Source organism: Polypterus senegalus, chromosome 12 (assembly GCF_016835505.1).
Source record: "Polypterus senegalus isolate Bchr_013 chromosome 12, ASM1683550v1, whole genome shotgun sequence".
Classification (NCBI taxonomy): domain Eukaryota; kingdom Metazoa; phylum Chordata; class Cladistia; order Polypteriformes; family Polypteridae; genus Polypterus; species Polypterus senegalus.
Window position 1 is genome coordinate 24,214,526 of NC_053165.1, and position 27,705 is coordinate 24,242,230.

The 27,705-nt window shown below is 39.7% G+C and overlaps 1 protein-coding gene across 1 annotated transcript; it reads right to left on the reverse strand.

The window, feature by feature from the left end:
• Positions 1 to 3,000: 3,000 nt before the first annotated feature.
• zgc:171566 lies at positions 3,001 to 23,114 on the reverse strand. The gene is made up of 9 exons (XM_039773238.1): positions 22,818 to 23,114; positions 22,432 to 22,546; positions 18,642 to 18,692; positions 18,036 to 18,120; positions 15,862 to 16,000; positions 14,220 to 14,326; positions 11,551 to 11,641; positions 7,411 to 7,548; positions 3,001 to 5,085 (listed from the first exon to the last, which is right to left on the reverse strand). The coding sequence occupies exons 1-9, from the start codon at positions 22,927 to 22,929 to the stop codon at positions 4,964 to 4,966; spliced, it is 960 nt and encodes a 319-aa protein (XP_039629172.1). The 5' UTR covers positions 22,930 to 23,114; the 3' UTR covers positions 3,001 to 4,963.
• Between the last annotated feature and the right edge of the window lie 4,591 nt (positions 23,115 to 27,705).

A 27,705-nucleotide genomic window follows, 5' to 3' on the forward strand; every position in this document is an offset into this window, starting at 1 on the left:
ACCTGTTAAAATTTTACATGTCAGAATTGTTTAAAAGCATAGTCTTTATTGTTTCGCATTTAACCAATTTACCATGTAACCGATTGACAATTTTCGCATTTAATTAATTTGATTTCATCATTTCTTGGTGCCAGGAATGCACGTGTACTTATTTCTTCTGTTGATAACCCTTCGGGATGAAATTCTTCAATAAGATTTGAACATAAAGTTTTCTTTATTTGGGAACTGAAAGTGAGGAAAACGTAAAAATTTATAAGAGCCGAGAGAGCAGGAACTGTGTCTGACAAATGAGAGGTGAGAGGACTGTGGACGCGGTTGAAAATGGTTGAGAGGAGGGCAGGATTTGAAAAAATCTCTTGGCAATAATCTCATCTCAAGATTTTGTTTTATAATAGAGAGATATTTGTGCTTGAGGTGGTAGACCAGTGCTAATTCATTTTTTTCCTAGTGCACATACTCAACAGCTCATTGATGTTGGAATTGAGCTCCCCACATCTACATTACCGATTTTTACCACTCAGAGTTAATTCCTACCCAACCCTTGCCTTGTGTTTTAGGAGCATTTCAACGGAATCAGCTTGTCCTCCTTGGAGATAGTGGCGAGTGCCATTTCTAGATCAAAGCACAGCTATTAATCTTTTACTGACAGTTTAGGTTGGTGCATATACACTGGTAATGCAGCTGGATGGGAAAGCTGGGAATAATCCTATAATTGCTAGTGAAATAGATTTGGTGCAGAGGCTGTTAACTGGCATTCCTTTCTAAAAGAACATACATATTTTATCTTGTTTGTCCCTTATCTGGAAACACATTTTCCTCAGAGCCATCATGTTGAGGTTGGAACACGCAGGCACTGTTGACAGCTCATTGTTCTGAATAGTCACTGTTAATATCTTTAAAGACAGAGGCATTCAAAAGAGCTAACAATTTCAAATCTAATTTCCCCAAAACTCTTATGAATATACATTTCATTCATTCACTTCTGATTTTTTGACTTTGGCTCACAACTGAAATTTTATGCCTGAATTTTCTGTCCACCTTTCCACCTTCCTAACCTGCATCTTCCAATTAAGGGTCACAGAGGTCTCAGCAGCTTCAGGAAAAAGGCAAAAGCTAACTTTGAACAGACTTCCATTCTTTGCAGAAAACAAATTCATTTTAAGAAAAATATTTTTTTTTTACTTGGAAAAAGAGTTTTAAATCTGTTAGGCAAACTTCAAGAAGTACACAAGTAAACAAACATTTTTGTTCATCTATTTCAGTATTGTTTGTGAAACGTAAAAAGATTTGCTATGGGTGAAAACTTGAATCCAATAAATAAAACTAGGGGGCTTCGCTCGCTAACCCCCCGGCCTGCTCTACGCGCTAGCCACTTTGCATCTCTCCCGTATGTGGATTTCACTTTCACCAAACAAGTCTTTTAATTCTCGCAGATACGCCTCTTCTTTGGGAAGAAACACTACTTCTCTCTAATAGCAACACGAATTAGACGTTCTGCAAATCTCTGACTTAAAGTTTAAATCTGAACAATATATTCAATCTTTTTTGCTGTTCTGTTATTTCACAGAGTAACAATTTCCTTTTGTTTGCGCTAATGCCATCTTTTACTATCATTTTTTTGAGACTTTTGAATTTTAGTATTTTCATTATCTCTAACCTGCTAGGCATGTGTATCGTGCCAACGTTTTTGAATTCTTTACAACGTTCTACTTTGTTATCTACTCTTTGTCTTTTATTTCCGGCTCCAGGGGTGGTTTAATCTCATGGCACAAAGTCTCATCTCACGGGACGTGAAAGTGTTTCTCTGGAACAAAAAAAATCATGTCTCGTCCCAGGATTTTTTTTATTCTAAAATAGAGAGATTAACTTTTCAGAGTCAATCAGATCACACAGAGACATTTCTTAATTTGGCAGATAAATTCATTTTTAATATTTATGTATGCATATTTACAACACAGAATATTGGCAACTTTTAACATGCAGAACACAAATACATTTCATATTGCATGTGGCTTTTGTAATGTTTTCACAGGATTATAATACATAAGCATAACTCCAGAATTGCACATTTGGTTTTGGCGTCTTCTCCATCATCTTGTACATTTTAATACTAGGATTTGCTTTTCATGCCATTGCATGTTAATTATAAAAAGCAATAAAGGTTTATGGTAACTAGATTATATACTTGGCAAATTTTATATGCAGGTATTTGTCCTCTTGGAAGAGATCAACTGCACAATAACTACTCTTTTTGAAAAGAAAAAATTGCGACTACCAACGTCACTCAAAGCAGAAATCTCTCACGTGAAGGTTTTAACATATTTTAAAAGTAATCAACTTGGGGTTTTAAGCAAACCTGTACCTATTGGGTCACTGATGTCAAGCAGCAATCAACTCTGGCCAAGACGCCAGTCCGTTGTAAGGGACCCAAATTACAAAACCCGCACAGCTACTGGGAGAAAACTGACCTATTCCAAGTTGTGCAAAACAGCAAGTGTAATAAAGTTCACTTTGACTTTGATATCTGCGCAGATTAGGCAGCAAACTGAACCGAGGTCTGTGTCAATTTTAGTATTTTTCAATGCTGGGACAGGCAGAGGCTCTAGGCAACTCCGCTGGATAAGCAGGCTTGGAAAACGAATGGGGGGATTGAAATAATCCTTTCATTTTCTTAACCCATCTGTCCAGTTCACGATTGCAGGGAGACAAAGCCTTTCCCAGTACCATTTAGAGCAAGGCAGGAACTCGAAGACACAGACGCCACCACACGCCCTCATAATCATAACCAGGCTGCTCTATAGTGACAGCAAAATATGTTAGTAATTGTAATGTACAGCACTGCATTTCTTATAAGCAAAAAAAGAAACATTGCAAGTTAAGCACGAAGCCATTCAGAAATACTGTAGCTTTGTCAACATACATTTTAAAACATGAGGTGACTAGAGAAGTTACAAGTATTATTAGTGTGGCTCTCTGCACAGCCATACTGGTATTGAAATGAAACAAAGATATGACCTTCTAGTGTAGACTTTCAGCATTAAATCAAGGAATATTTACCTAAATAAATGGGTGAATAATAAAGAACTTGCACAGATCCTTAAACAGCGTGTAGTCCTCCAATTTTAAAAGTTAACTGAAGTATTTGTTGCTTAGCTCCTTGGCCAGATGTGTGTTACTGCATCGTCCAGTCCAGCACAGTTAATCTAATAAAAGGCTCACAAAGTGACGCTAAGTGTGGTTATGGTATCCTCATTTGGAATTTGTTGTTGCTACTCCAGAGGAGGACCAAACAAATCTTAATGCTAGTAACACAGGCAATTGTGAGGCTGAAAAATCAGGGAAACATCCATGATATCGCAAAAACGTCAGCCCTGGTAGACTAAGGGAAGACTACTTCAGTGGATTATAGAAGAATACTATGATTTGTAAAGATAAACTCTCTTAGCCATCAGCCACATCAGACACACTCGCCAGGAATAACGTGTGGCTGTGTCCAATGTGACATGAACATAAAGTTTGAGGGTTCACCATAAGCCTTAAGAACAGAAATGCCAGATAACATTTTAGGGAGTATGTCAAAAATCCTATATAGTTTCAGAACAATGTCTTCTAGAGAAATGAGATGGAAAATATACTTGTGGTAGATGGAGTCTGAGAGAGAGCTATAATAATGCTACATTTCATGGATATAGTGATTCTCCGAGCATTTGAAAAAGACTTCCAAGAATTACATCTCCTCTGTAAAACATGGCGGAGCTCCTGTAGTGTTCTGGATCGGGCATGTATACTACGTCGGCCACTACGACCCGCTCCCTTGTACTTCACTGATGAGACCAAAAGGATGACACACACACGTCTGCTCAGATTCAACAGAATTTGTCAAAGCTCAATGGACGGTGTTGACACTGCAGCAGGATGAAGACCCAAAGCAACCAAAGGGTTCTTCGAGACCAAAACATGGAGTCTATCACCCTACCTAAATCCGACCAAGCATGCATTTCACTTTTTGAAGACGAGACTACAGCCAACAAACTCCTAAAATGAGCAGGAACTGAACGGGTCCTTTACCAGGATTTTGTGTGTGGTGAGTCAGTTTTTGGGTCATTTAAAAGGCATCAGCTGAAGTTGGCTCCACTGACATTAATTAATGCATCTGACACTGTTACTTCAATGTCTACAGTCTTCATTTTCATTACATACTAATTCATACTAAAGATGCATTATCTACCTCTGCTTTTTACAATTTTCATAGAAAATAAAATACTCACGTTTACAAACATGACATTGAATACGGTGCTTTAGCAAGCTAAAATAAACTGTGCAGCCCTATAGCTATTCACGTTTGAAGCAAATCCACAGGCTTCCCATAGACGCAGCGAATATTACGAAAGCAGGACCTGAAATGCGCACGTTAGTAGTGGATGTCACAAATGCGGATTAATATCCTGAAGCAGAGGCACACTGCATTAGCCTTGGGAAATAAATAGACTGCTTACTTCTATGGAGATTAACTTAAGGCAAACCGATTCCTGCATTAATTTGATTTTCCTTGTTTACGACAGAGATCTCAGTTTGCTGAGTGTTGCATTGTGGGTAAATACACCCAAGTACGTCTCTTCTAAGAAATGCTGAAAGGCATCTTCTGTCATAACAGAAACCAGGCAATTGTAAATTAATTCTCACATATATACAATATACATTTAAAACTATAAAAGTGAACCTTATACAAAAGAAAAAAGTATGTGTAAAATTACACTGCGTTGCTAAAATGTTTGTATAAAAGAAAACAGTTGTATCTTTCTGAAGAAAACACAGGAACAGGAAATCAAAGGATCAAGGAAAATCGTTAAAAAGCAGGAATTGGCCACTGAAAAGTGGAAAAAGGGAGAGAAATAAAAAGAAACACGCCATTCATAGGGTGCCCCAGCCCCAGAGCAAAATTTGAAAGGCAAAATGCAGATTATTAATCAAAGTAATAATTCTGTATAAATATGGAATCTTGCCCTTTGAATACCGGACAGTAGTTATAAATCAAGGCTTTCGACTCATCTTCTTCATCTTCAAAGTAGTGGAAATTCTTCTTTGCTGCAATTTAGAAGAAAAAAAAAATTATCAAAAAGTCGTAAATGAGAGATGTATGCAACATAAAGGCCATCTTTACGTAAGTTTGGAGAGCATCTAGATAACTGAGTGTCGTGTGTTATTCAAGTGAAAGTTTAGAAAATTCTAAAACTTCTATGCAAAAGTTTGAACTTCACCCAGCTAAGTGATATTCCTTGTTGACATTTGAAGTGAAAATAATAAATGAAATGTACCGTAGCATGCCATTTTGTAAACCCGCTTAATCCCGAGCAGGATTGTGGAAGTTAGGAGAAGTTGTTGTAATTTACAGTATGTGATGAATTAAAAAAACAATAAAATGTGACATTTGCAAATGTTTGGGCATCCTGCACAGCCAATACTTACAGCTTGAAATTATTTTGTCTTTTAAATTGTGTTTTGGACTTCATGCTGCACAGCCCACTCATTTCAATGCGGTTCAAATCTGAGGACTGTGAGGATCACTCAAAAACCTTCACCTTATGTTTTGTGAGATACTTCAAAGTGTTTTTGATTGCTGCCATTTTTTATTTATTTTTTTTTTTTTTTTTCCTTTTTCAGCTTCAGTTTCCTGACAGGACATTCACAGTGAGGATTTCTTGATATTTCGTGGAATCCATTCTTACCTGTAACCACGCCAGGCTCTTGTGCCACTTGCTGCCACGCGACCTCTAAGCCTAATACAGTAGATGTACCCATATACTTAACAGCTGATTGCTCCTACTTTCTCCAAACAATTGTTACCTGGTAGGTAACCACCCATACAATCAGATTGTGATTCAGACTACCAATGCCTTGAATGTAATTACCCCGATCTACATGCTGTCAAATAAACGAACCACATGCCGTGGCGCAACGCAAGAGGCTTCGTCTCTAGTGCTGACGTCCGAGGTTCGATTCCCGACAGTGAGTGTGTACGCCTGATGAGCCCAGAATTAGGGCGAAACACATGTCACGTACTCTTTGCATTATTTGACAGTAAAAACTATTTCAACCATATTTTATATATATATTTATTTATATATATATATATATATATATATATATATATATATATATATAAACATTGTAACTGTATTTATACACTTTATATGATAAAAGTAGCTATTCTATTAATTGATTGAATTAATTAATTTTTGTGCACCCCACAATTTTTATTTGGTCACATAGCCACGAAAATAGTAGTTAAAGAAAAATGTATTTTTTTGCTTTTTATTGCATTTATAACTAAAGTAAATAAAATAATTTTACTTAAAAGAAATGTATTAACATTTTAATTTTCCTTTTTGAGGATTTTGCAAATGATTTTTCTTTAATCATTTTTCATGAACAGGACCCTTCTTTAAAAGGATTACATAATATATCTTCTTTACAGAATTATTTGACTACTAAAAAGAATTATAGTTTGGTCTCTATTTTTCTGTTAAGCGCTCAGTCGCTGGGAGAAAAAAAAAATAGACAACAGAACAGCAAGTTTACGGCAACACTTCCTCAGTGCGTTCATCACGGCTACTCCTTTGCAAGAGTAAACAAGTAAAGTCGGCCCGTGTGTTTTCCCACTCCACTCACTGGAAGAGGCAAGTGGGGGCAATCTGATGCATCTCTCACTTGTATGCTCTTATATCCCACTACCTGTATATTCTTTCTCCGTCGTTGTTGTGTTTATGTTAATTGGAATCACATAATATAATTATGGCGAAATCTGTTACATAATTGCACTGGTTTTGACGGATTATTGTATTGTCATCAATACTGAACACGTATGCAAAATCTGAAGAAATTTGCTTCACCAAAAGTGGGTTTAAAATCAGTTGCAAGATTTGACCCAGAAAAACAAACAGATAGAGGAGTCAAGTTAAATAAAATCATTTAAAAATATGAATGGTTTTATAAAGCATAAAGCTTGTGAGGTGCCTTGCTTTAGTGTTTGTTGTGGAAAACATGACACAACACAAATGGCTGGGTGCTCCAGAGCATCACCTAAAAGCAGCCTGTTATGATATTGAAATAAGTGCTGTGTTACTTTGTGACAGCTCTGTGGCTCCATTTTGCTAGTGGTCCTGGTCTCAGCCCCCACCATTTTGGGGTTCAGCGTGTTTCCATGAGTATTTTGTTGTTGGTTAAGATGTGCCAGGGTTTTATTAGCTGGGTTTCAATTTGATGTTTTACCTTCAGGCCCTTGCTAGTTTTATAGTAGATATTTCTCTCTATCCTGGTTCTGGTGCTTATCTTGTTGACTGATGCTGTCAAAGGCAGACTACTATTGAACACTTCCTAAGTTTAGCATGTATTATAACATTAAAGTATTACCTTCATTAACAAAGAAGTCAGCAGTGTAAAAAGCTGCCTTTAGAGCAGAAGGGGAGTGAGACATTCCAGACTTGTCCACCCACTCAAAAGCATTCTTCTCCGGATGCCACTGCATCCCATAAAAGGGATATTTGAAGGCTGAAAGAGACAAAGCATTGTTTAGAAGTGTCAACATGCAAACATGTATACACAGTAAATGTATGTGTAGGCACAGAGGAAACCATGACAAAAGGCACAGAGAACCAAAGGATACCCCAGGGTCTCAGGGCCTGTCAACTGCAGGAAGGCACCAAGGTGTATTGTTCAAAATCATCGAGGAAAGGACAACCAGAAGCCATGGAGACAGAACACAGTTCAGTTTAGTTGCGTTTCGTTTCAGAATTGTTCCGTAAGGTCTCCTCCAGCAGAGAGAAAAACAAAAATAAATAAATAAACACACACTTTGCACATGGGTAGCTGAAGACGGAAAGGGATAGTGGGCATAGTGAAACACACAAATTGGTGACCAGGGAACCATCCGACTCAGTCGCCTTTCGCGGCAGGGCTCGAAATACTCAAGTGCACGTTATTTATAATTTAAATTTTTTTTGTTATGAACTTCCCCAAAAGAGTTGATCCCTGTAAATAGTTAATAGTATATGAACAATATAATATGTTGTAGGATGGGCGTTAATTAGCGTCGCACCTCATAACCTGCATACACCGCGTGTTTGACGCCAGAAGCGCGGTGGACGCTGTAAGGGTATGTTGTGATTTTTGTTTCTTTCGTGATTTTTTTATTTCATTTTATTGATTATTTAATAGGCAGAGGGGAGAAGACGTTAATGTGACGCTGTGTCTATTTGTTTACTTTTGTTTTGAAAAGATTTTCGGGAACAGAAAAAATAAAAGCAAAGGGGAAAGAACGGAGGGGGGTAAGCAGGAATTCTTAGAGGGGATGGACTAGGGCTTTTCTACAGGGCACCTACACAGCCAAAAGGAACACGGACACGGACACCACGCTGGGCTTTTATTATATAGATGTTCACTTCTCGGGTCCTCCCTGCGTGGAGTTTAGTATAAGTATTCACAGCCTTTGCCATGAAGCTCAAAATTGAGCTTAGGTGCATCCTGCTTCCCCTGATCATCCTTGAGATGTTTCTGCAGCTTAATTGGAGTCCACCTGTGGTAAATTCATTTGATTGGACATGATTTGGACAGGCACACACCTGTCTATATAAGGTCCCACAGTTGACAGTTGATGTCAGAGCACAAACCAAGCATGAAGTCAAAGGAATTGTCTATAGACCTCCGAAACAGGATTGTCTCAAGGCACAAATCTGGGAAAGGTTACAGAAAAATTTCTGCTGCTTTGAAGGTCCCAATGAGCACAGCGGCCTCCATTGTCCGTAATTGGAAGAAGTTCGAAACCACCAGGACTCTTCCTAGAGCTGGCCGGCCATCTAAACTGAGCGATCGGGGGAGAAGGGCCTTAGCCAGGGAGGTGACCAAGAACCCAATGGTCGCTCTGTCAGAGCTCCAGAGGTCCTCTGTGGAGAGAGGAGAACCTTCCAGAAGGACAACCATCTCTGCAGCAATCCACCAATCAGGCCTGTATGGTAGAGTGGCCAGACGGAAGCCACTCCTTAGTAAAAGGCACATGGCAGCCCGCCTGGAGTTTGCCAAAAGGCACCTGAAGGACTCTCAGACCATGAGAAACAAAATTCTCTGGTCTGATGAGACAAAGATTGAACTCTTTAGTGTGAATGCCAAGTGTCACGTTTGGGGGAAACCAGGCACCGCTCATCACCAGGCCAATACCATCCCTACAGTGAAGCATGGTGGTGGCAGCATCATGCTGTGGGGATGTTTTTCAGCGGTAGGAACTGGGAGAATAGTCAGGATAAAGGGAAAGATGACTGCAGCAATGTACAGAGACATCCTGGATGGAAACCTGCTCCAGAGCGCTCTTGACCTCAGACTGGGGTGACGGTTCATCTTTCAGCAGGACAACGACCCTAAGCACACAGCCAAGATATCAAAGGAGTGGCTTCAGGACAACTCTGTGAATGTCCTTGAGTGGCCCAGACTTGAATCCGATTGAACATCTCTGGAGAGATCTTAAAATGGCTGTGCACCGACGCTTCCCATCCAACCTGATGGAGCTTGAGAGGTGCTGCAAAGAGGAATGGGTTAAACTGGCCAAGGATTGGTGTGCCAAGCTTGTGGCATCATATTCAAAAAGACTTGAGGCTGTAATTGCTGCCAAAGGTGCATCGACAAAGTACTGAGCAAAGGCTGTGAATACTTAAGTACATGTGCTTTCTCAATTTTTTTATTTTTAATAAATTTGCAAAAACCTCAAGTAAACTTTTTTCATGTTGTCATTATGGGGTGTTGTGTGCAGAATTCTGAGGAAAAAAATGAATTTAATCCATTTTGGAATAAGGCTGTAACATAACAAAATGTGGAAAAAGTGATGCACTGTGAGTACTTTCTGGATGCACTGTACAAACAGGGTATCCTGCCAAAAGATGTCTAATGGCAGAGAGAAGAAAAAAGAAATGTCAAGATTGTAACCAAAAGATCAGAATATTTATGAGGAGGCCTATACACTAAGCAAAAATTAAGATAAAACAATCAAAGTGAGAAAGAGTCCAAGACAGAAAGAAACAAAAGGGTGGTCCAGATCTAATGATGCAATTATGGAAAGTAGAACACATCGCACCTGCTGTTCGACTGACAACCGTCTCCCCACCATTTTGGAATGCAGGGCAGGTGCTGCCATCTATCAGCAACAAAAAGAATTTTTTGTGAATTCCCTATGTAATAAACTTAATAAGTTATAGCGTAATGATAATTTCATAATTAGATCTAGACCACCCTATACTACAGTATTATAGAGCACACACAAAGTGTTGGTTTGTGTCCACAATCTCCCAGAATTCCATCACCAGAGAGCAGGGTTGTCGCAACAAGCTTACAAGATGGCAATGTGAAATAATTCTTACAACTAAAAAAATGTAATTGAAATGAAAAACATAATGGAATGCAAAAAATACATAAAGTGTAAGTAGCAAAATTTGGTTGACCAAAAGAAAAAAGAGGTGAATTATCCAACAAGAAAAAATGTAATTTACCTGTAATAGCAACATAAATACTGTAGGAAAGTTGTGTCAGGTGTCTAATTCTGGACTGATAAAGATTTAGAACACGTCCTTCGTATAATATGTTTTGAGACAGTCGCCAACACTCTGCTCGATGTCGCCATGTGAACAGTAGAAGTCTGATTCATTGTGCACTTTTCTTACATTATTTTCTGCTGCTTGCACGTGAGAGGGTGGAATATCAGTGCCTGATCCACACAATTGTTTTACTGTACACTACCACAGCGCAAGGCTTAGTGACTTCCACATTTTCTATTACTAAAATAGTGACAGCTAAAATGTGAGCAGTGCTTAGTAGGCCAAGTTTTTTCTTGCCCTCAATCTTTTTGCCTCATTCATACTGCATCCCGCTGCAGCATTACACGACTGAAGTCACCAAGGCACATCATGGCGGTTTGGTCATATAGCGTCGTATGCATCAGTTTAACTATCTGTGTCAGAGTCTGATGGCCAATTCACATTGTCATCACTATCACTGGATTCAGCTAATTGTTCACTTTCAGTTTGTTCTAAAACTGGCTTTACAGCTTTTCATTTAATGCCATTGTGCATTCTAATTGAAGATTTCACCCCACTCATGAATACTGATGAGTTACCATGGAGTGGAACAGCACATAGAAATATTCTTTTTTTTTTTTTTTGCAGCATGATGTTATTTTAGCCACAGGATGGCAAAAGAATACTGTCCTGAGTGGGCTTAACACTTTACATCAGATCATAAAAGCCTAACCTGACAGACACTCAGGTTTAACTGTTTTTACATACAAGTTTGAGCTGAGGAGTCTAGGAGATATTTAAATAAATAAATCCAATTTCCATCATAGTACAAGAATAAATTGCAAACTTCATACAGAAAGGCACCGGGCTCAGACCCAGGCGGTTGGATCTGCGAGTCAGAGCTCCTAACCACTGAAACATATAATGGAGTACCATTCTGAATATACATCACTGAATTATTAAACAGGGCACACATCACATACAGCTGTCTACTTACCCTCCATTGTGGAGATAAACTCTATCTCTCCATCTGTATTAGTGGACAAAATCTTATAGAAATTCATCAGTTTTGCATTAGCTGTATAGTTCTGCAAGGAAATAATAAAAAAAAGTATTAAATGTTTCTAGTTATTTTCTGCCATCACTCATTTCACTTTCTCATAACTAACTACTGTATTACTAATAAGCAATACGCACTTTGATGTTTGGGGGACTGTAAAGTGACAGCAGTGGGCCCATCACACAAATCAACATTATGCTAAGCAGGCTAATTGTTTGACAGGTATATTCTAAATATTCTCTCACTTTTCATAAATTGTTAATCACCATTTATGATTTTGATGGTGTTGATTAGTTCATACTATAGTGCAATCACATTTTCTCTGTAAAGAGGCTTGTCATTAATCTTCTTAGCGTTACATTTTTTCTCGAAAAAAACATAAAAAGCTTTGCATTTTTTGGCTTGAAAAATTACATATTTATCGAATCTGATATTTCTGCTGTAAAATGTGCAAAATACTAAAAAGTACAAAGTCAGACATATAGAAAGTATAATAATAATAATGCTAATACTGTACAGACTGTCAAAATATGTAATTTGTGTGGAATATCTTGAAGCACGGTGAAATACACAATCCAGTGTCACAGTTGGGACAAGAGTAGCGCGATTCCTTGCAGATTTTCTTTCCAGACTGATCAGCTTTTGAACATGAGCGTCACTCTTGGATTCATCAGAATAACTTTTGATTTCACTGTCTGTTTCAATTTCACAGCCTGAAGACGGATTCACTGTCAAGAGCGTGCAACACCTGGGCTGCTGAAAAATGTTTCTTACGAGACTCCATTAGGAGGCTAGAAGACGTGTCTGCATCATTGCCTGGGTAACACTTAGGCCTGTCACTTACGTAAGATGTGCCTCTATTGTTTCCCAAGCAACATTCACCACTAGCGCTATTGACACTTTTACAGCCCAAGTAATTCTCGAGTCTAACGCTTACACGAGATGCGTCTATATTATTGCCTGACTGACACTCGGGACTAACGCTTTTAGCTCGGTTTACGCTAAGGAGGTTAAGCATGCTATTATTGGCTCTATATACAGTAAACTAATTGATTGACTGGTTGATTTATAGATGATAAATAGATACTGAGCTTTAATAAATGAGCGTCTCCTATTCAATCAAGCAAAAAAAAAAGTTTACCAGAGGCACTTAAATATAATGTTTCAATAAATTTATATATGTTTTAGTAATTTAAAATCTGCTAGGCTATCTGTTTAAGTCATGAATGGTAACCGTCATGAAAATAAACCTGTTCATTGTTGTCAAATGATACTGTACATCAGACATCCATAGATTTTACTGCTATCACCAGTGATAGCTCTTCACAACGTCAAATTGTAAAATGTGCGATAAAGACCATTTATTGGCTTGTTGTTTTACTCATGTTGCTGCAGCATCTAACGTATCGGACAAATAAAGGACACCATATAATCATAGTACAGGTAGCCAAAGTTAGAGGACAGAAGCGTACAATCCCGGTTATTGCACGGAGACACTACAAGAGATACTACTGTATGTATTCAGTAGAGGCATTCGGCCCTATGGCCACCTGACCATAGCCCCCTGCAGCCTCCTTTGATGTTGGAAGGGATATGGATGGGATGCTACAACTTTCAAGATCCACCACATCAAATCTTCTCCCGATGGTGCACCATAACAATAATGAATAACACTGGCACATTTATGAACTTGTAGAATGCCCAGATGAGGCTGGGTGGTTGTTTAGCTTTGCTCCACCATCTTTGTTTTCCTCTCCTCTCAAGCAAACTGACCTTAGACAGACACAGACACAAAAACTGGCTATAGGCAACAGTGATTTAATTCATGATCAACTGATCAATGATTTAGTTTATGATAAATTCTATTAGAACATTAGAACAATCTAGACGATAACCAGTCATTCAGTCCAATAAAGCTCACCTGTTCTACCAACTTGTCTTCTAAAATAACATCAAGTCAACTTTTGAAGGTCCCCAAAGTCCTACTGTCTACCACACTACTTGGTCACTTATTCCATGCGCCTATGGTTCTTCTCTTTAGAAAGAAAAAACATCCTAATGTTTGCATGAAATTTACCCTTAACACGTTTCTAACTGTGTCCTTGTATTCTTGAGGACTGTTCCACTTTTTATATATCTCTGTAATCGTTTTGTTGTCTCTTTGTAAAGCACTTTGAACTACACTTTTTGTATGAAAATGTGCTATATATGTAATAGAGTACAGCTCAAGTCAAAATGAGCACTGCCAAAGCCTAGATCTCATTTTAATCAAGAATACCTAGTAAACATTCAAAAGTGTTGTTCACCAGCTTCATAGAGCATGTGAAAAGAAAACGGGGCAAAAATGGCAATTTGAGGCTTAATTCTGAACGATCTGCAGAATTCTGCTTTTCTTTTAGACTCTTAATAAAGTTTATCATTGACTAACTCCAAAATTCTGAAATAATTAAGATTGCATGTTGCTGGGATAGGCTCTAGTGCCCAGGGACCTTTTTTGTTTATTTTTACAGTCATTTTACATTGAAGTGCAATAGTGGGGTCAACGCCTTTTGGATTAAATATACGGACATGACAGGTTTGTTCGCTCATCATTTGGCTGGTTGTACCTGTACAGACAGACTCCACTCATGATAGTTGGCTGTAATATCTTCTGTGGCCAAGGCCTGCATGAGATCCTCAGGAAAAAATCCAAACAGCCGGCTTTCCATGGCATCTACAAATGTACAAGAAACCCCATAAATATTTCACTTTTCATTCATAATTTTATAGGGGTAACTTAGTCCACAACTTTTCATATGCATATGTACAGGAAAGCTTAGCAGTTTTCAAAATTACTTCATATTTTTCACTGTGAATGGTATCAGATCTATTTCGTCAACACCCTACTAAGAAATGGAAAAAGCAACTGTTTGTAAGAACACATTTGTTGTTAAATAAAGTTATACCACACCCAGCAACCTGTGCGTAAAAGAAGCTACCCCTGGACTCAACAACTGATTATGCTACCTTTAACTGCAATCAGACATTTCTTCAATCATTGATTACTCTTTTCACAAACATGTGGAGGAGTTTAAATCGAGCATTTCCTTGCATTAACTGCTTCAACGGAATGACTTTTGTATTTTTTCAAGTGTAAAATTCTCATTGTTAAAGTCCTGTCTCATCATTTCAACTGGGTTCAGGTCTGAACTTTGGCTAGATCTTTACAAAATTCTAAAATGTAATATTCTTAAACCATTCTGAAGAAGACTTTCTGTGTGACCCTGTTGTGTGACTAAGTCTCAGACAGGAATCGGAGATTCATGGATCCTTTAATGACAGCAACTCATCCAGGTCCTGTCAGAGTAAACCTTATCCAAGCTATAACACTATGAGTCTTCATCTTTGGTAATTTAGTTCTTAATGAGGTATGCTGTTTTAACTTTCCTTGAGCTTTAACTGGTTAAGGGTCATGCAAAAAGTTATTTTATTCAAAAGTTCAGAAAATATTTCAGGACTCTTGATGCTCAATTTAATTTGAGGGTACTGCCCTCTCTTTTCTTTGGCACAGCCACTGAAATCTGTGAGTGAACCCTTAATATCAACCCTTAACTCAGTAAAGTTCAGTTCTTCAGGGTGCTGAAGGAAAAACGTTTGTGAAACTGTTAGAATTGGCCTCACAATATATGCAACAAAGGGCAAATTATAATTGCCTTCATTTCTCCGGCACAGCCTGTGAGACTTTCTCTGCAGCTCTCAGACCTCAGTGGCAATTTTTGACTTGACATCGGGCGGTGGCTTGTATAGAACTGCCTATAAGCGGAAAGTCCATCGCTTTGGTACAAAATTCCAGGATGTACAGCAGCAACACTTGTTTACATTCACATGAAAAGAACAACACTTATCAGACAAAACAATGCAACATACATAAAATACTACATAGTGTGCATACATTCTATGTATTATAATCTTATGTATAGTTTTGTTTGTTGCATTTTGATTAACAAAATGAATGGCCTACATGGGTCACTGCAGATTTTAAACCAACTTTAGCAAAATGGACAGACAGCCCACCCACCACAAACCACACTGTAGACTGTTAAGGCTTTTGGAAGAATGCCCCTGACAAGTCTGAAGGAAAACTGAACGTCCTGTCATGTTACACTTTTCATTTTCACCAGCATATGGAGCATGATGTATGTTTTCACAGAATTCCACAATTATTTTTTTTCTATTCAATGTTCAACAATGAAGCCTGGAAGCTCATACCTGAGGTGAAAGACAGTGGCATCCCCACACCTTGCGTTTTCGTTTTGGTCAGAACATTTTTGCCACTGGTGAGTACAGTTAATTGTTCAAATCCTAGACAGATGCCCCAAATAGGAAAGTAATCAGAATCATCATTAGCCTAGAAAAAAACAAAACAACAATTTAAAAAAAAAAGCTGTGAATAATACATCACACAAAACAATCTTGTAAAAAATGCCAGCTCATCAGAAGCAACAATCAGGTGCCAACCCTCTGTCCTTAGTAATATTTTGGGAATGTGGAAGTGAACCTGAGCACCCAAAGAAAGCCAACATAGAACTGAGAACGTTCCACGTGGGCAGTGACAAGGCCAGGTATCAATAATTTACCACTGAACCACCCATCCATCCATCCATCCATTTTCCAACCCGCTGAATCCGAATACAGGGTCACGGGGGTCACAGGGCACAAGGCAGGAACCAATCCTGGGCAGGGTGCCAACCCACCGCAGGACACACACAAACACACCCACACACCAAGCACACACTAGGGCCAATTGAGAATCGCCAATCCACCTAACCTGCATGTCTTTGGATTGTGGGAGGAAACCGGAGCGCCCGGAGGAAACCCACACAGACACGGGGAGAACATGCAAACTCCACGCAGGGAGGACCCAGGAAGCGAACCCGGGTCTCCTAACTGCGAGGCAGCAGCGCTACCACTGCGCCACCGTGCCGACTGAACCACCCTTCATTGCTATTATTTACATTAAACTGAACCATCTTAAAATATACTGCTAAAATAACTGAAATAAACATTGATAACACTACAATCATGAGTACACTTAGAAAAAAATAACGACGCACAACATATAATTCTATCGATTTAAAAAATTAACTTCAGTAAGATTTTTTATGAGGAAGGGCTGTAAGAGAAAATGTGGTCAAAAAACAAAGTAAAGACCAAAAAGATGAACATCAACTCCACTAAGAGAGGTTAGGTTAGGTTAGGATACAGCGCATTGCAACAGGGGACACCTCAGCACCACACTAGTTCAAAGGAAATGGAACAGTGGGATGTTTTTTTTTTTATGGTGGCTGGTGTGCCAATTCTGCCACCAACCCCCATGTTTTTTTCCCTGCTGGTTGGAGTGCCCACATGTCGGGCTGGATTCTGATTAACGTCATACCCAGGACAGAGCGATGGGAGGTTAAGGGCCTTGCTCAAGGGCCCAACAAAGTAGAGTCACTTTTGGCATTTACAGGATTTGGAACAGTGCAAATCCCTAGCCTGAGAGCCACCACTCTGCCTGCCTGTAACTCCACTAACAGTGAACCAAAAAACATAACAGAATTCTAAAATGAGGAGTCAAAAAGAGAATTGCACGTTATCACTATAAAATATTCAATTACAGATGATCCAATAATGCATACAGTGACCTTTCTTGGGTTGTACCAATGACCTCACCCGTCGTGCATTCCTACTGGATCATGGGATACGTTATCATAACCATGTACCATGCAAAAAAGCAGCATCCAAAACAAAAACACTGGTGTAAAATATAATATTACAAATTTAACAACTTTTAGAGGAAGCTCTCTAGTTAAAAAAAGGTCAAAATTAAATTTATTGCATTTCAAAACCCATAACACACACACACACACAAAAAAATTATATAAAATTGGCAATAACATGAGTAGTATGGCAAAATAGTGAAACTTCAAATAACTGCTGGGGAGAAATTGCAAAAAAAGTGAACCGGCATAAAACAAGAAATACAAACTAATAAGACAGCATTGTGGGTGTTTTACTTATTCATTCATTTGTCCATTTTTTATTCCACTTTATTTTTTTATGCCAAATTATACACATCACTGTTCTTCCATTTTCAATGAATTAAACATTTTAAAGCAGACTGAAATATTACAAAAGACAAAATAGAACCCCCCAGTACATGGCCCCTAATTGAGATCCCAGTTTTGTTACAGAAAAAAGGATAATAATAGCAACATGCAGTTCAATACTTAATGACGGTTTTCATTTTAACTTATAAACTAACAATACATATTGTCTAAAAATAGTACTTTGATGTAAATAAACACACATGGCTTGCTTAAACTTTACCCCTTAGTCATGCCTATACATTTTAACAGAATAATAAACAGAAACCCATGACCGTCTTTCAATTACTGTACCTTCACTGCCAAGTTGTAGAATATCTTGGCTATCCTGGCATACTGGGACGTTTCAAGATCCACCTCACCTCCTGGTAGTAAGAGTCTGAAATCAGAACATGTGTATGACTGTTCATTCTTTTTCTTCTTCTTCCAGCATAAAAGTTTACTCTTTTAAAGACTGACTTTATTAATGAATTATTTAAAAATATAAATGTGTAAGTAGAAAAGAAAACAAAAATAAAGGACTTCACTTTTTTAACCAAATGCTCTTTTATTTCTTTAAAGATAATATTTCAATATAATATCATGATTCACAACTTATCAACGCAGCAATGAGTAGAAGGTAGGAATCGAGGCTGGTTGGGGCTTCAGTCCACCACTGGGCACACTCATCCTCACACCTGAATTCACTCACAGAAAGGATATTTTAGAGTCAACCAATCAGTCTAATCTGCAAGTTTGTGGGGATGAGAACGGAAAATGCAGTACTCAAAGAAAGGCACCGGGACTTCATACAAACTCTGAACAGACTGCAGCCAGACCAGGCTTTAAATCTGGGACTCCAATGCTGTGAAGCAGCAGGGCTAACCATTAAGCCACTGGGTGGAGGAAAAAAAGACTTACCCATTTATAGAATAGAAGAGCTTTTCATACTCTGCATCAGTAAGATTTATTCTGCAAAATAAACAGAAAAAGCAAACATGGTAAGCATTAATAGGGGGAAATAAAATATCAGGAAACAAATGATGCTAATGTATTGGTTTATCTCTCTATTATGCTAAAAAAAAAATCCTGGGACGAGACGTGACTTTTTCCAGAGAGATATTTTCACGTCCCACGAGACGAGACTTTGTGCTAAGAGATTTAATCACGCCCAGGGCCGGAAATAAAAGACAAAGAGTAGATGGCAAAGTAGAATGTCGTAAGGAATTCAAAAATGTTGACGCGATACTCATGCAGAGCAGGTTAGAGATAATGAAAGTACTAAAATTCAAGAGTCTCAAAACAAAAATGATAGTAAAGATTGCATTAGCACAAACAAATGGAAATTATTACTCAGTGAAATAACAAAACAGTGAAAAGAGATCAAATATATTGTTCGGATTTAAACTTTCAGTCAGAGACTTGAAGACTGTCTAATTAGTGTTGCTATCATGGAGAAGCAGTGTTTTTTCCCCCCAATGAAGAGGCCTATCCATGAGAATTAAAAGATTTGTTGTTTGGTGAAAGTGAAATCCACTTACGTGAGCAGCAGAGACATGAAGTGGCTGTCAGGCACTTAGCGCAGGCCCTGGGGGTTGGCGAGCGAAGCCCCCTACTTCTCTAAAAAAAACAAACTTCATGTTCTGATATCACTTTGGGGGAAAGACTTTTAGGCTTGCATTAGTAGAAGGATTACAAGCTCGAGTTTGCAATGGAGGAAAGATTACAAGCAAAGTGCAGTTCAAGGACGGTGCAACCCAGAAACCCAAGCAAGACACGCAGAAACAGGCATTAAAATTAGACAGCACCTGTCCTGCTACTAACGGCATTATCCTGATAGACACACGGCTCTGATGGCAATCAGGTGTCAGTGTGTGCCAACAAGATGTTAAATATCAAAAGACAGTCCTGCACAAGATCCCCACTTTTTTCAGTGTCAGAGTTCCTGTGTATACCAGTGTGAGAAGACAGTTGGCAGACACTTAGGGGCACCCAGACAAAAACAGAGAAAGTGACGCTATGGTCATATCTTACAAGACCGGCTAATGCTAAGCAGGTTTAACCCTCTTACCAAAGACAGGGGAGCAAAGAAAAGTACAAAACAAAGAGTACAAGAGACCTTCCGGCAACCAGGAGCTAGGACGAGGTTTGTCATTTATGGAAGGACTTAAGACACCTTCTGTGGAAACAGAGTCCATTTAGGGTTTCTGAAAAATCAAGACAGAACCTTTTTTGGATAAAAGCTGCTAGGCAAAACTTGTGACAGTGGAACCTCTCAAAAGTCTGCCTTGTCCTTGAATCGTACTGGTCCTAGGCCAGCTTCTCCTCCAATCAATCAAGTGCCTTACTTACAAATCACACATTGCCAGAACATTTTGAAATGAACTTCTAAAAATAACAGTAGGGTGAGTGCAGTTTCATTTCAGTTTTGTGATATTGCACCTAAAATTAATTTTGAATATGACTTCACAATTGCAAAAATGTAAAACTAACTTAAATTATTATTTTTTATTTATGTGGTGGAAATCAAGAAATTCTGCTCCCTAAAGGATGCAGCCAAAACTTGTCTTCCTCTGCCACCTTCCAGTGCTGCTCCAATGTTCCATGAGACTCCGGGGGCTCTCTTCTGCATTGTACATTACCTGCCTACATCTTCATGCAGCAAGTTCTCTTACAACACCATTCACTGATGGTAGGCAACACCATATGCACTAACGTTTCCACAACTCCACAGAGCCAAGCCAGGATTTTTCTGTAAGCTTGCTGGTAGTTTCATAGCTCGCAGCACAGAAGTGCTTGTAGGTAAGTGCTCTCTGTTCATGCCCCACTTTCCACATTCTGTGCCATAATAAATTGTACCATACTTTTGCACAATACACGAGGAATTACAAAAATGATTGCACCTCCTAATTTGCACTGTATTTCCCGAATATCGTATGTCATCATACTATTCTGTATTTCTGACTACCTCTTCCAAGCACTATATACCTACCCTATTACATCTATATGTCTGTCTTGTGTAATAATACAACATTTGTTATACATAACATATACATAACCTCTTGCATATTAATGTGTATGTTCCATTTTTGTACATGTTAGCTTCTACATTGTATTTATAATTCCTTATTTAAATGTATTAAAAAATAAAAAACTGAGAGATCACATGTACATAAGTATTAACAGCCTTTGCTCAATACTTTGTCGATGCACCTTTGGCAGCAATTACAACCTCAAGTCTATTTGAATATGATGCCACAAGCTTGGCACACCTATCCTTGGCCAGTTTCGCCCATTCCTCTTTGCAGCACCTCAAGCTCCATCAGGTTGGATGGGAAGCGTCAGTGCACAGCCATTTTAAGATCTCTCCAGAGATGTTCAATCTGATTCAAGTCTGGGCTCTGGCTGGGCCACTCAAGGACATTCACAGAGTTGTCCTGAAGCCACTTCTTTGATATCTTGGCTGTGTGCTTAGGGTCGTTGTCCTGCTGAAAGATGAATCGTCGCCCCAGTCTGAGGTCAAGAGCGCTCTGGAGCAGGTTTCCATCCAGGATGTCTCTGTACATTGCTGCAGTCATCTTTCCTTTTATCTTGACTAGACTCCCAGTTCCTGCCGCTGAAAAACATTCCCATAGCATGATGCTGCCACCACCATGCTTCACTGTAGGGATGGTATTGGCCTGGTGATAAGCGGTGCCTGGTTTCCTCCAAACGTAACGCCTGGCATTCACACCAAAGAGTTCAATCTTTGTCTCATCAGACCAGAGAATTTTGTTTCTCATGGTCTGAGAGTCCTTCAGGTGCCTTTTAGCAAACTCCAGGCGGGCTGCCATGTGCCTTTTACTAAGGAGTGCCTTCCGTCTGGCCACTCTACCATACAGGCCTGATTGGTGGATTGCTGCAGAGATGGTTGTCCTTCTGGAAGGTCTTCCTCTCTCCACAGAGGACCTCTGGAGCTCTGACAGAGTGACCATCAGGTTCTTGGTCACCTCCCTGACTAAGGCCCTTCTCCAACCAATCGCTGAGTTTAGATAGCCGTCCAGCTCTAGGAAGAGTCCTGGTGATTTCAAACTTTTTCCACTTACGGATGATGGAGGCCACTGTGCTCATTGGGACCTTCAAAGCAGCAGAAATTTTTCTGTAACCTTCCCCAGATTTGTGCCTGGAGACAATCCTGTCTCGGAGGTCTACAGACAATTCCTTTGACTTCATGCTCGGTTTGTGCTCTGACATGAACTGTCAACTGTTGGACCTTCTATAGACAGGTGTGTGCCTTTCCAAATCATGTCCAATCAAATGAATTTACCACAGGTGGACTCCAATTAAGCTGCAGAAACATCTCAAGGATGATCAGGGGAGACAGGATGTACCTGAGCTCAATTTTGAGCTTCATGGCAAAGGCTGTTAATACTTATGTACATGTGCTTTCTCACATGTACATGTGCTTTCTCAATTTTTTTATTTTTAATAAATTTGCAAAAACCTCAAGTAAACTTTTTTCACGTTGTCATTATGGGGTGTTGTGTGTAGAATTCTGAGGGGAAAAAAATGAGTTGAATCCATTTTGGAATAAGGCTGTAACATAACAAAATGTGGAAAAACTGATGCGCTGTGGTCCATGGTCTATCCAGCAATGGGAAATTTCTGTTATGCCCCCGCCCCATAATGCCCTTGGCACGTGCTTATTTTGCTTAACGGTTGCTCAACATACCTGATGGGCACCACTCTGGCTCCAGCTGCCTCCAAGTACTTCACATAAGAGGCTGCAATATAGGACGTTCCTTGCGGTTGCGGGTCACGAAGTCGGTTTTCTTGCGCCAGAATACCTAAGAAAAATAATAATAATCAGGTGAAGTGTTTATTTGTGCCCTCCTCCACAGCGCCTGATATTTAATATACTTCCTGGATTTCCATTAATACCTAATTTGCGTTATATCCTTCACACAGGTCCACTTCACATGTTTTTAGCAGGTACTCTCCTCCCCACCCCAATATAAAGACAGTGACGATGCAGTTTTCGACAATATAAGGTTTCTAGAATTGCTCCTTTTCAAACGAAGTCCCCTGCCGGCTCGAGCTCTTTCGCGGTCTCCTTACCTATGATGGGTCTGTTATTCAGTCGGATGCTGGAAAACGCTGGAAGGATCTGACCGCACATCACTCCGTAGACAACCAGTAACACGAGAGCCATGGAATTCATTTTTTTCATTTCCCCACACCTTTTTTTCCCCCAACGTATTTATTTACTTAAAATGTGATCAAGGACACCTAGAAAACAAAACCCATTAAGAAGTGTTAATCGTAAAGACAGCCGCTCTAAATGAATACAGTATTGCATGTGAGAAGAGACGCTCCCCTCCTATTGGCTGCGCCGTCGCTTCAGCCGCAGTACTACACGGCAATTAGGCGTAACTTAACTGTTGACGTGCCGGGGGTTTGCAAACCTCGACCCACTCACTACCGTAGCTTTCACAGAATTCACATGAATTCAGATTATTTGTTTATGATAAGAATAAGATATTAATTAAACTGTGAGATCCTGTTTTTCAAAGTAGTTTTATATACTGACATCATCGGATCAGATCTACCAAATTAAAAGACTGGGATGCAGGGCCATCTTAATGAATGGGCACTGGATGGGGGCCCCAGGAGCATAGGGGCCCATGATGTTTCTGATGCCTATGTATTTTCTGTTTTGCTTTCCAAACAGGGTGCCCAGTGCACTACTTTGCCTGGGGGCCTATGATGCTGTTAAGATGGCCCTGCCTGAGTGGGACAGACTAACTAAGGTCTGAATTTGTCTTTTCCGTGCCGAGAACCTCTGCACTGTAATTCCACCACTGGATAGACCTATTTAGATTCACTGATCAGTCTTACAGCACAACATTTGGGAGTGAACATTTGATTTACTCTACCTGGGTGCTGAGACACTCTAAGTTGGCAACCCCATATGGGCACCAAAATGTGCCCTGTACTGGACAAATTATGTCCCATCCCATCCCATCACATTGTGCACCCAAGGATCATAAGGAGCCCATATGGGATAGTACACTGTTACTGATTTCCTGGTACAAGGTTGCAAGGAGGTGAGCAAAACCCTGAACAGTTTGGGGGTCCTCTGGTTTGAGAACCCCTGATATAGCTATTATGCACATAAGCTTGATGCAGTCATTTAAAATAATGAATGATTTATTAATATACACTTACTTATTTGGCTGATGTCTTTTTCTATGGTGATTTTCAAAGTGTGAGATACAACTGGCTATATCTGAATAAAGCAGGTTTATCTTGTTATGTCCCTGCTTTATCCAAATCTTAATGCCTTCAAACGAACATCTGGACAGGTCTGGCCATCTTACTGGCACCTGTAACCCTGTTACTGATTGCAACAGTTTCCCAGTATCCAAGCCAGACGTTCTATTGTGTGCTTAGGGGATTGTTGTTTGTTCTATTATTTATATATTATTGATATATTTCTCTTTCTCTCTCGAGCTTCTTTGCAGTTCTACTTTCCCCTACGGGACAAATAAGGTACATCTATCTATCTATCTATCTATCTATCTGTCTGTCTGTCTGTCTATTTGTTTCTATTGTTTTTCCATTTTGCGCACAGGCAGGTGAAGTGACTTGCTCCAGGTCACACAGTATCAGTAGGAGAATTCAAGGTTTGAAGTCCAAAGCTTTAACCACCGTGCCACACTGCCAGCCTTAAGCCAAGAATTTATCAAAAGAACATCCAAACATGTTTTTCTTTTAAATTTGTCAAAATTAAAAATGTAATCTGAATTGCAGTTAATTTTATACCAAGTAAGTCACTCAACCTCCCTGTGTGGAGTTTGCATGTTCTCCCCGTGTCTGCATGGGTTTCCTCCGGGTACTCCGGTTTTTCTCCCACAGTCCAAAGACATGCATGTTAGGTGCATTGGTGATTCTAAATTGTCTCTAGTGTGTGCTTGTTGTGTGGGTGTGTGTACGCCCTGCCCGAGGTTTGTTTCCTGCCTTGCGCCCTGTGTTGGCTGGGATTGGCTCCAGCAGACCCCCGTGACCCTGTAGTTAGGATATAGCAGGTTGGATGGATGGAAGTCACTCAAGCTAAAGTTCCATAATCCTGCACTTCACCTGCCTGTATTCCAATTGAAAAACAAAATAAACGTAACCAGTTGTATCTCAAATGTTGTTAGGTCACCTTGTATAAAGACATCAGCCAAATAACAGTTAACAAATCTTTATTTTTTTTTAAATGATTGCTTCAAGCTTAAGTGTTAACAGTGGCGCTGTTTGGGGGAGAGCTTCAGGGGTTTAAGCCCATGATCTTCGAGAGGCTATGCTTCACCTCCCCAAAACTCTTACATTTGACAAACATACAGTATATGTTTGTCAAACACTTCTCACCACTTTGATCTGAAATGCATGAATGACTTGCACAAGACCGCTTTCTTCAATATGACATCTATGAAAGACTCATGCAAAACCCCCTGGGGGGACTCCCCCCCTTCTTCACTCTTCAATCTGACATCTAATGTATATACACAACTTACACAAAAATCAGAGAGGGCTATGCTACACCCATGATATCTGCTAATACAAACCAACCCAATCCTTAGGGACCCCCAAACTGTCCAGGTTTATTGCTCGCTTCCAGCACATCTGTACCAGGCAACCAGTTACATTGTACTAAGCCATATAGGCCTACATGCTCCTTGGCTGTGTGATTTAATAGGTCCTATATAGGCGACCCATATTTTGGCCAATATGGGACACATTTGAGGTCCATATGGACTTGCTACCTGGGGTGCCATTGGGCTACATTTTAACAGATGAGTGTGCCCAGTGGTAACATCTCCTTATGGCTCTGTGCTCATAAAGGCAGAATCATTTAATGAAGACATGTTACTTAGCTGAAAGGACAGTTACTTCATAAACACACCTAATCTAATTCAGGGTTGTTAGGGGCCAGAGTCTATACTGGCAGCAGTGGAGGGCAGAAAGCAGTGCTGGACAGGGTGCCAGTCAATTTCAGTTAAATTTCATCTTTCAGATAATCCACAACAACAATTGTGTTTATTCGTGTTTAAGCAGGAATGAAAACCCTGAAACATTCAGAAGATCTCAACTCCCTGGAGCTGTTAGCAGTGCAGGAGTTTCTCAGCATCAAGAAGGGAGGGTCACACAAGCAGAAGTTCTTCCTAGAGACACTTTTGTTCTGTAAACAGTGAAAACTCCATGACCTTAAAGGAAATTCAGTTTTCTACTTTTGTAGCATGGTGGTGTTTTGGTGAGTGTGGTAGCCTGGAAGCTCCAGGGTTTCATCTCCCAGCCTGATCACTGATGGCCTGGAGAGCTCCGCACATTCTTCTCATGTCAGTGTGGGTTTCTTTCTAGGTTGTATGCTTTTCTTCCACAAACACATGCAATTTTAACTTAATCTTTGACTCTACTGGCTCCAGCATGAGTGACAGTGACTAGTGGTGGTCTGGCACCCCTTAAGGGTTTCTTTGTCCCTTATATGCGATTTGATTAGGACAGACTCCAGCTTCTTTGACACTGAACTGAATTCAGCAAGTTTTAAAAACTGATGGATGGATTTTGGTATATATTTATATATTTCCAAGTATCTATCAGCACACACGTTTTTCCCTTACTAAAATATAGCAGCATAAACCACAAGCATGGATTCAATTCCTTCAGCCAGAGCACACTCTCTCTTAAAGGTACCAGTTATTTAATGGCACTATACTGGGTTGTGTGGTTCCTTCTAGAACCATTGCTTAGCAAGAGACCATTTCATCCTGGGTCCCTTTCATACAAAATGGGTTCTTTGGGCTTTGAAAAGGTTCCTAATGCAGTATGTGAACAAAACCAAAATAATTTCTATAGAGTACAAACAGATCAAGAAAACCTGAACTTAGCAAGTGTGGCTGTGTGCAAACAGAGTCTGTTCAAAATCATGAAGCCATTGGCATTTCCTAGATCTGTTACCATCTATCCATCCTTCTATTTTCACAACCTGTTTATCCAGGCTGGGTCACAGGGTAGCTGGAGCTTATCCCAGCAATCACCGGGAGCAAGGTTATTCATCAATCCACAGTTATTTATAGAATAGGTATAAATAAATAAAGGTTCTTTCTGGAAACTTCAGGTAAAAGCTTCTTTTGGGAACCGAAAATGGTTCTCCTATGGCATCGCTCTGAAGAACTGCTTTAACACCTTTAATCTGAAGAGTGTAGCTGTCAGTTACAAATCAGGACAGGTCAGGTTAGGTTTGGGGAGAAAGCACTGGTACAGCACACCCACCAGCTTGGGATCCTGGTTGGAAACTCCCCAGGCAAACACGTGATCCAGTCCCAACCCTCGGAAATGACCATCTATCTGCCACAGCCAGGTGTTATGTGGGCATCCCCTTGGCCTGGTCCAGCCGCTCAGGTCCTCAACAATGAGGATCCTATTAGCCAGATGAACCTCGGGGAACTACACCACATGGCCATAGTGCCGTAACTGACGCTCCCTCAAGATGTAGATAATGTGCCTCATTTGGGACTCCATGAGCAACCACTCATTGGACACAAAGTCAGACCAGTGGTACAGAAGGATTCTTCGAAGAGACACAGTACCAAAGGAGTCCAGTCTTCATCTCAGGTCACTTGATAACGTCCATGTCTCGCAACCATACAGCAAGACAGGAAGCACCAGGACTCTAACTACAAATTAATCAATTGATTGATTGATTGATTACAAGTGCTGAAATGTAATAAAATTACACCAAAGATGTGGCTAAATGCACTACGCTTCTCATCAGTGTTTTTATCAAATGTAACAGCCTTTAAATGGTAGGCAAGTCAAGAGTTAAGAGTTCTCACAGTGTTATAACGCAGCATATTTTACTTCAGTCATTCTAGTGTTATTACACTGCAAAAATAAATAAATCTAAGCAAGTGAACAGTTTTTTTTATATGAATCCATAAAGTTTTGTTTTCCTTATTGTAAG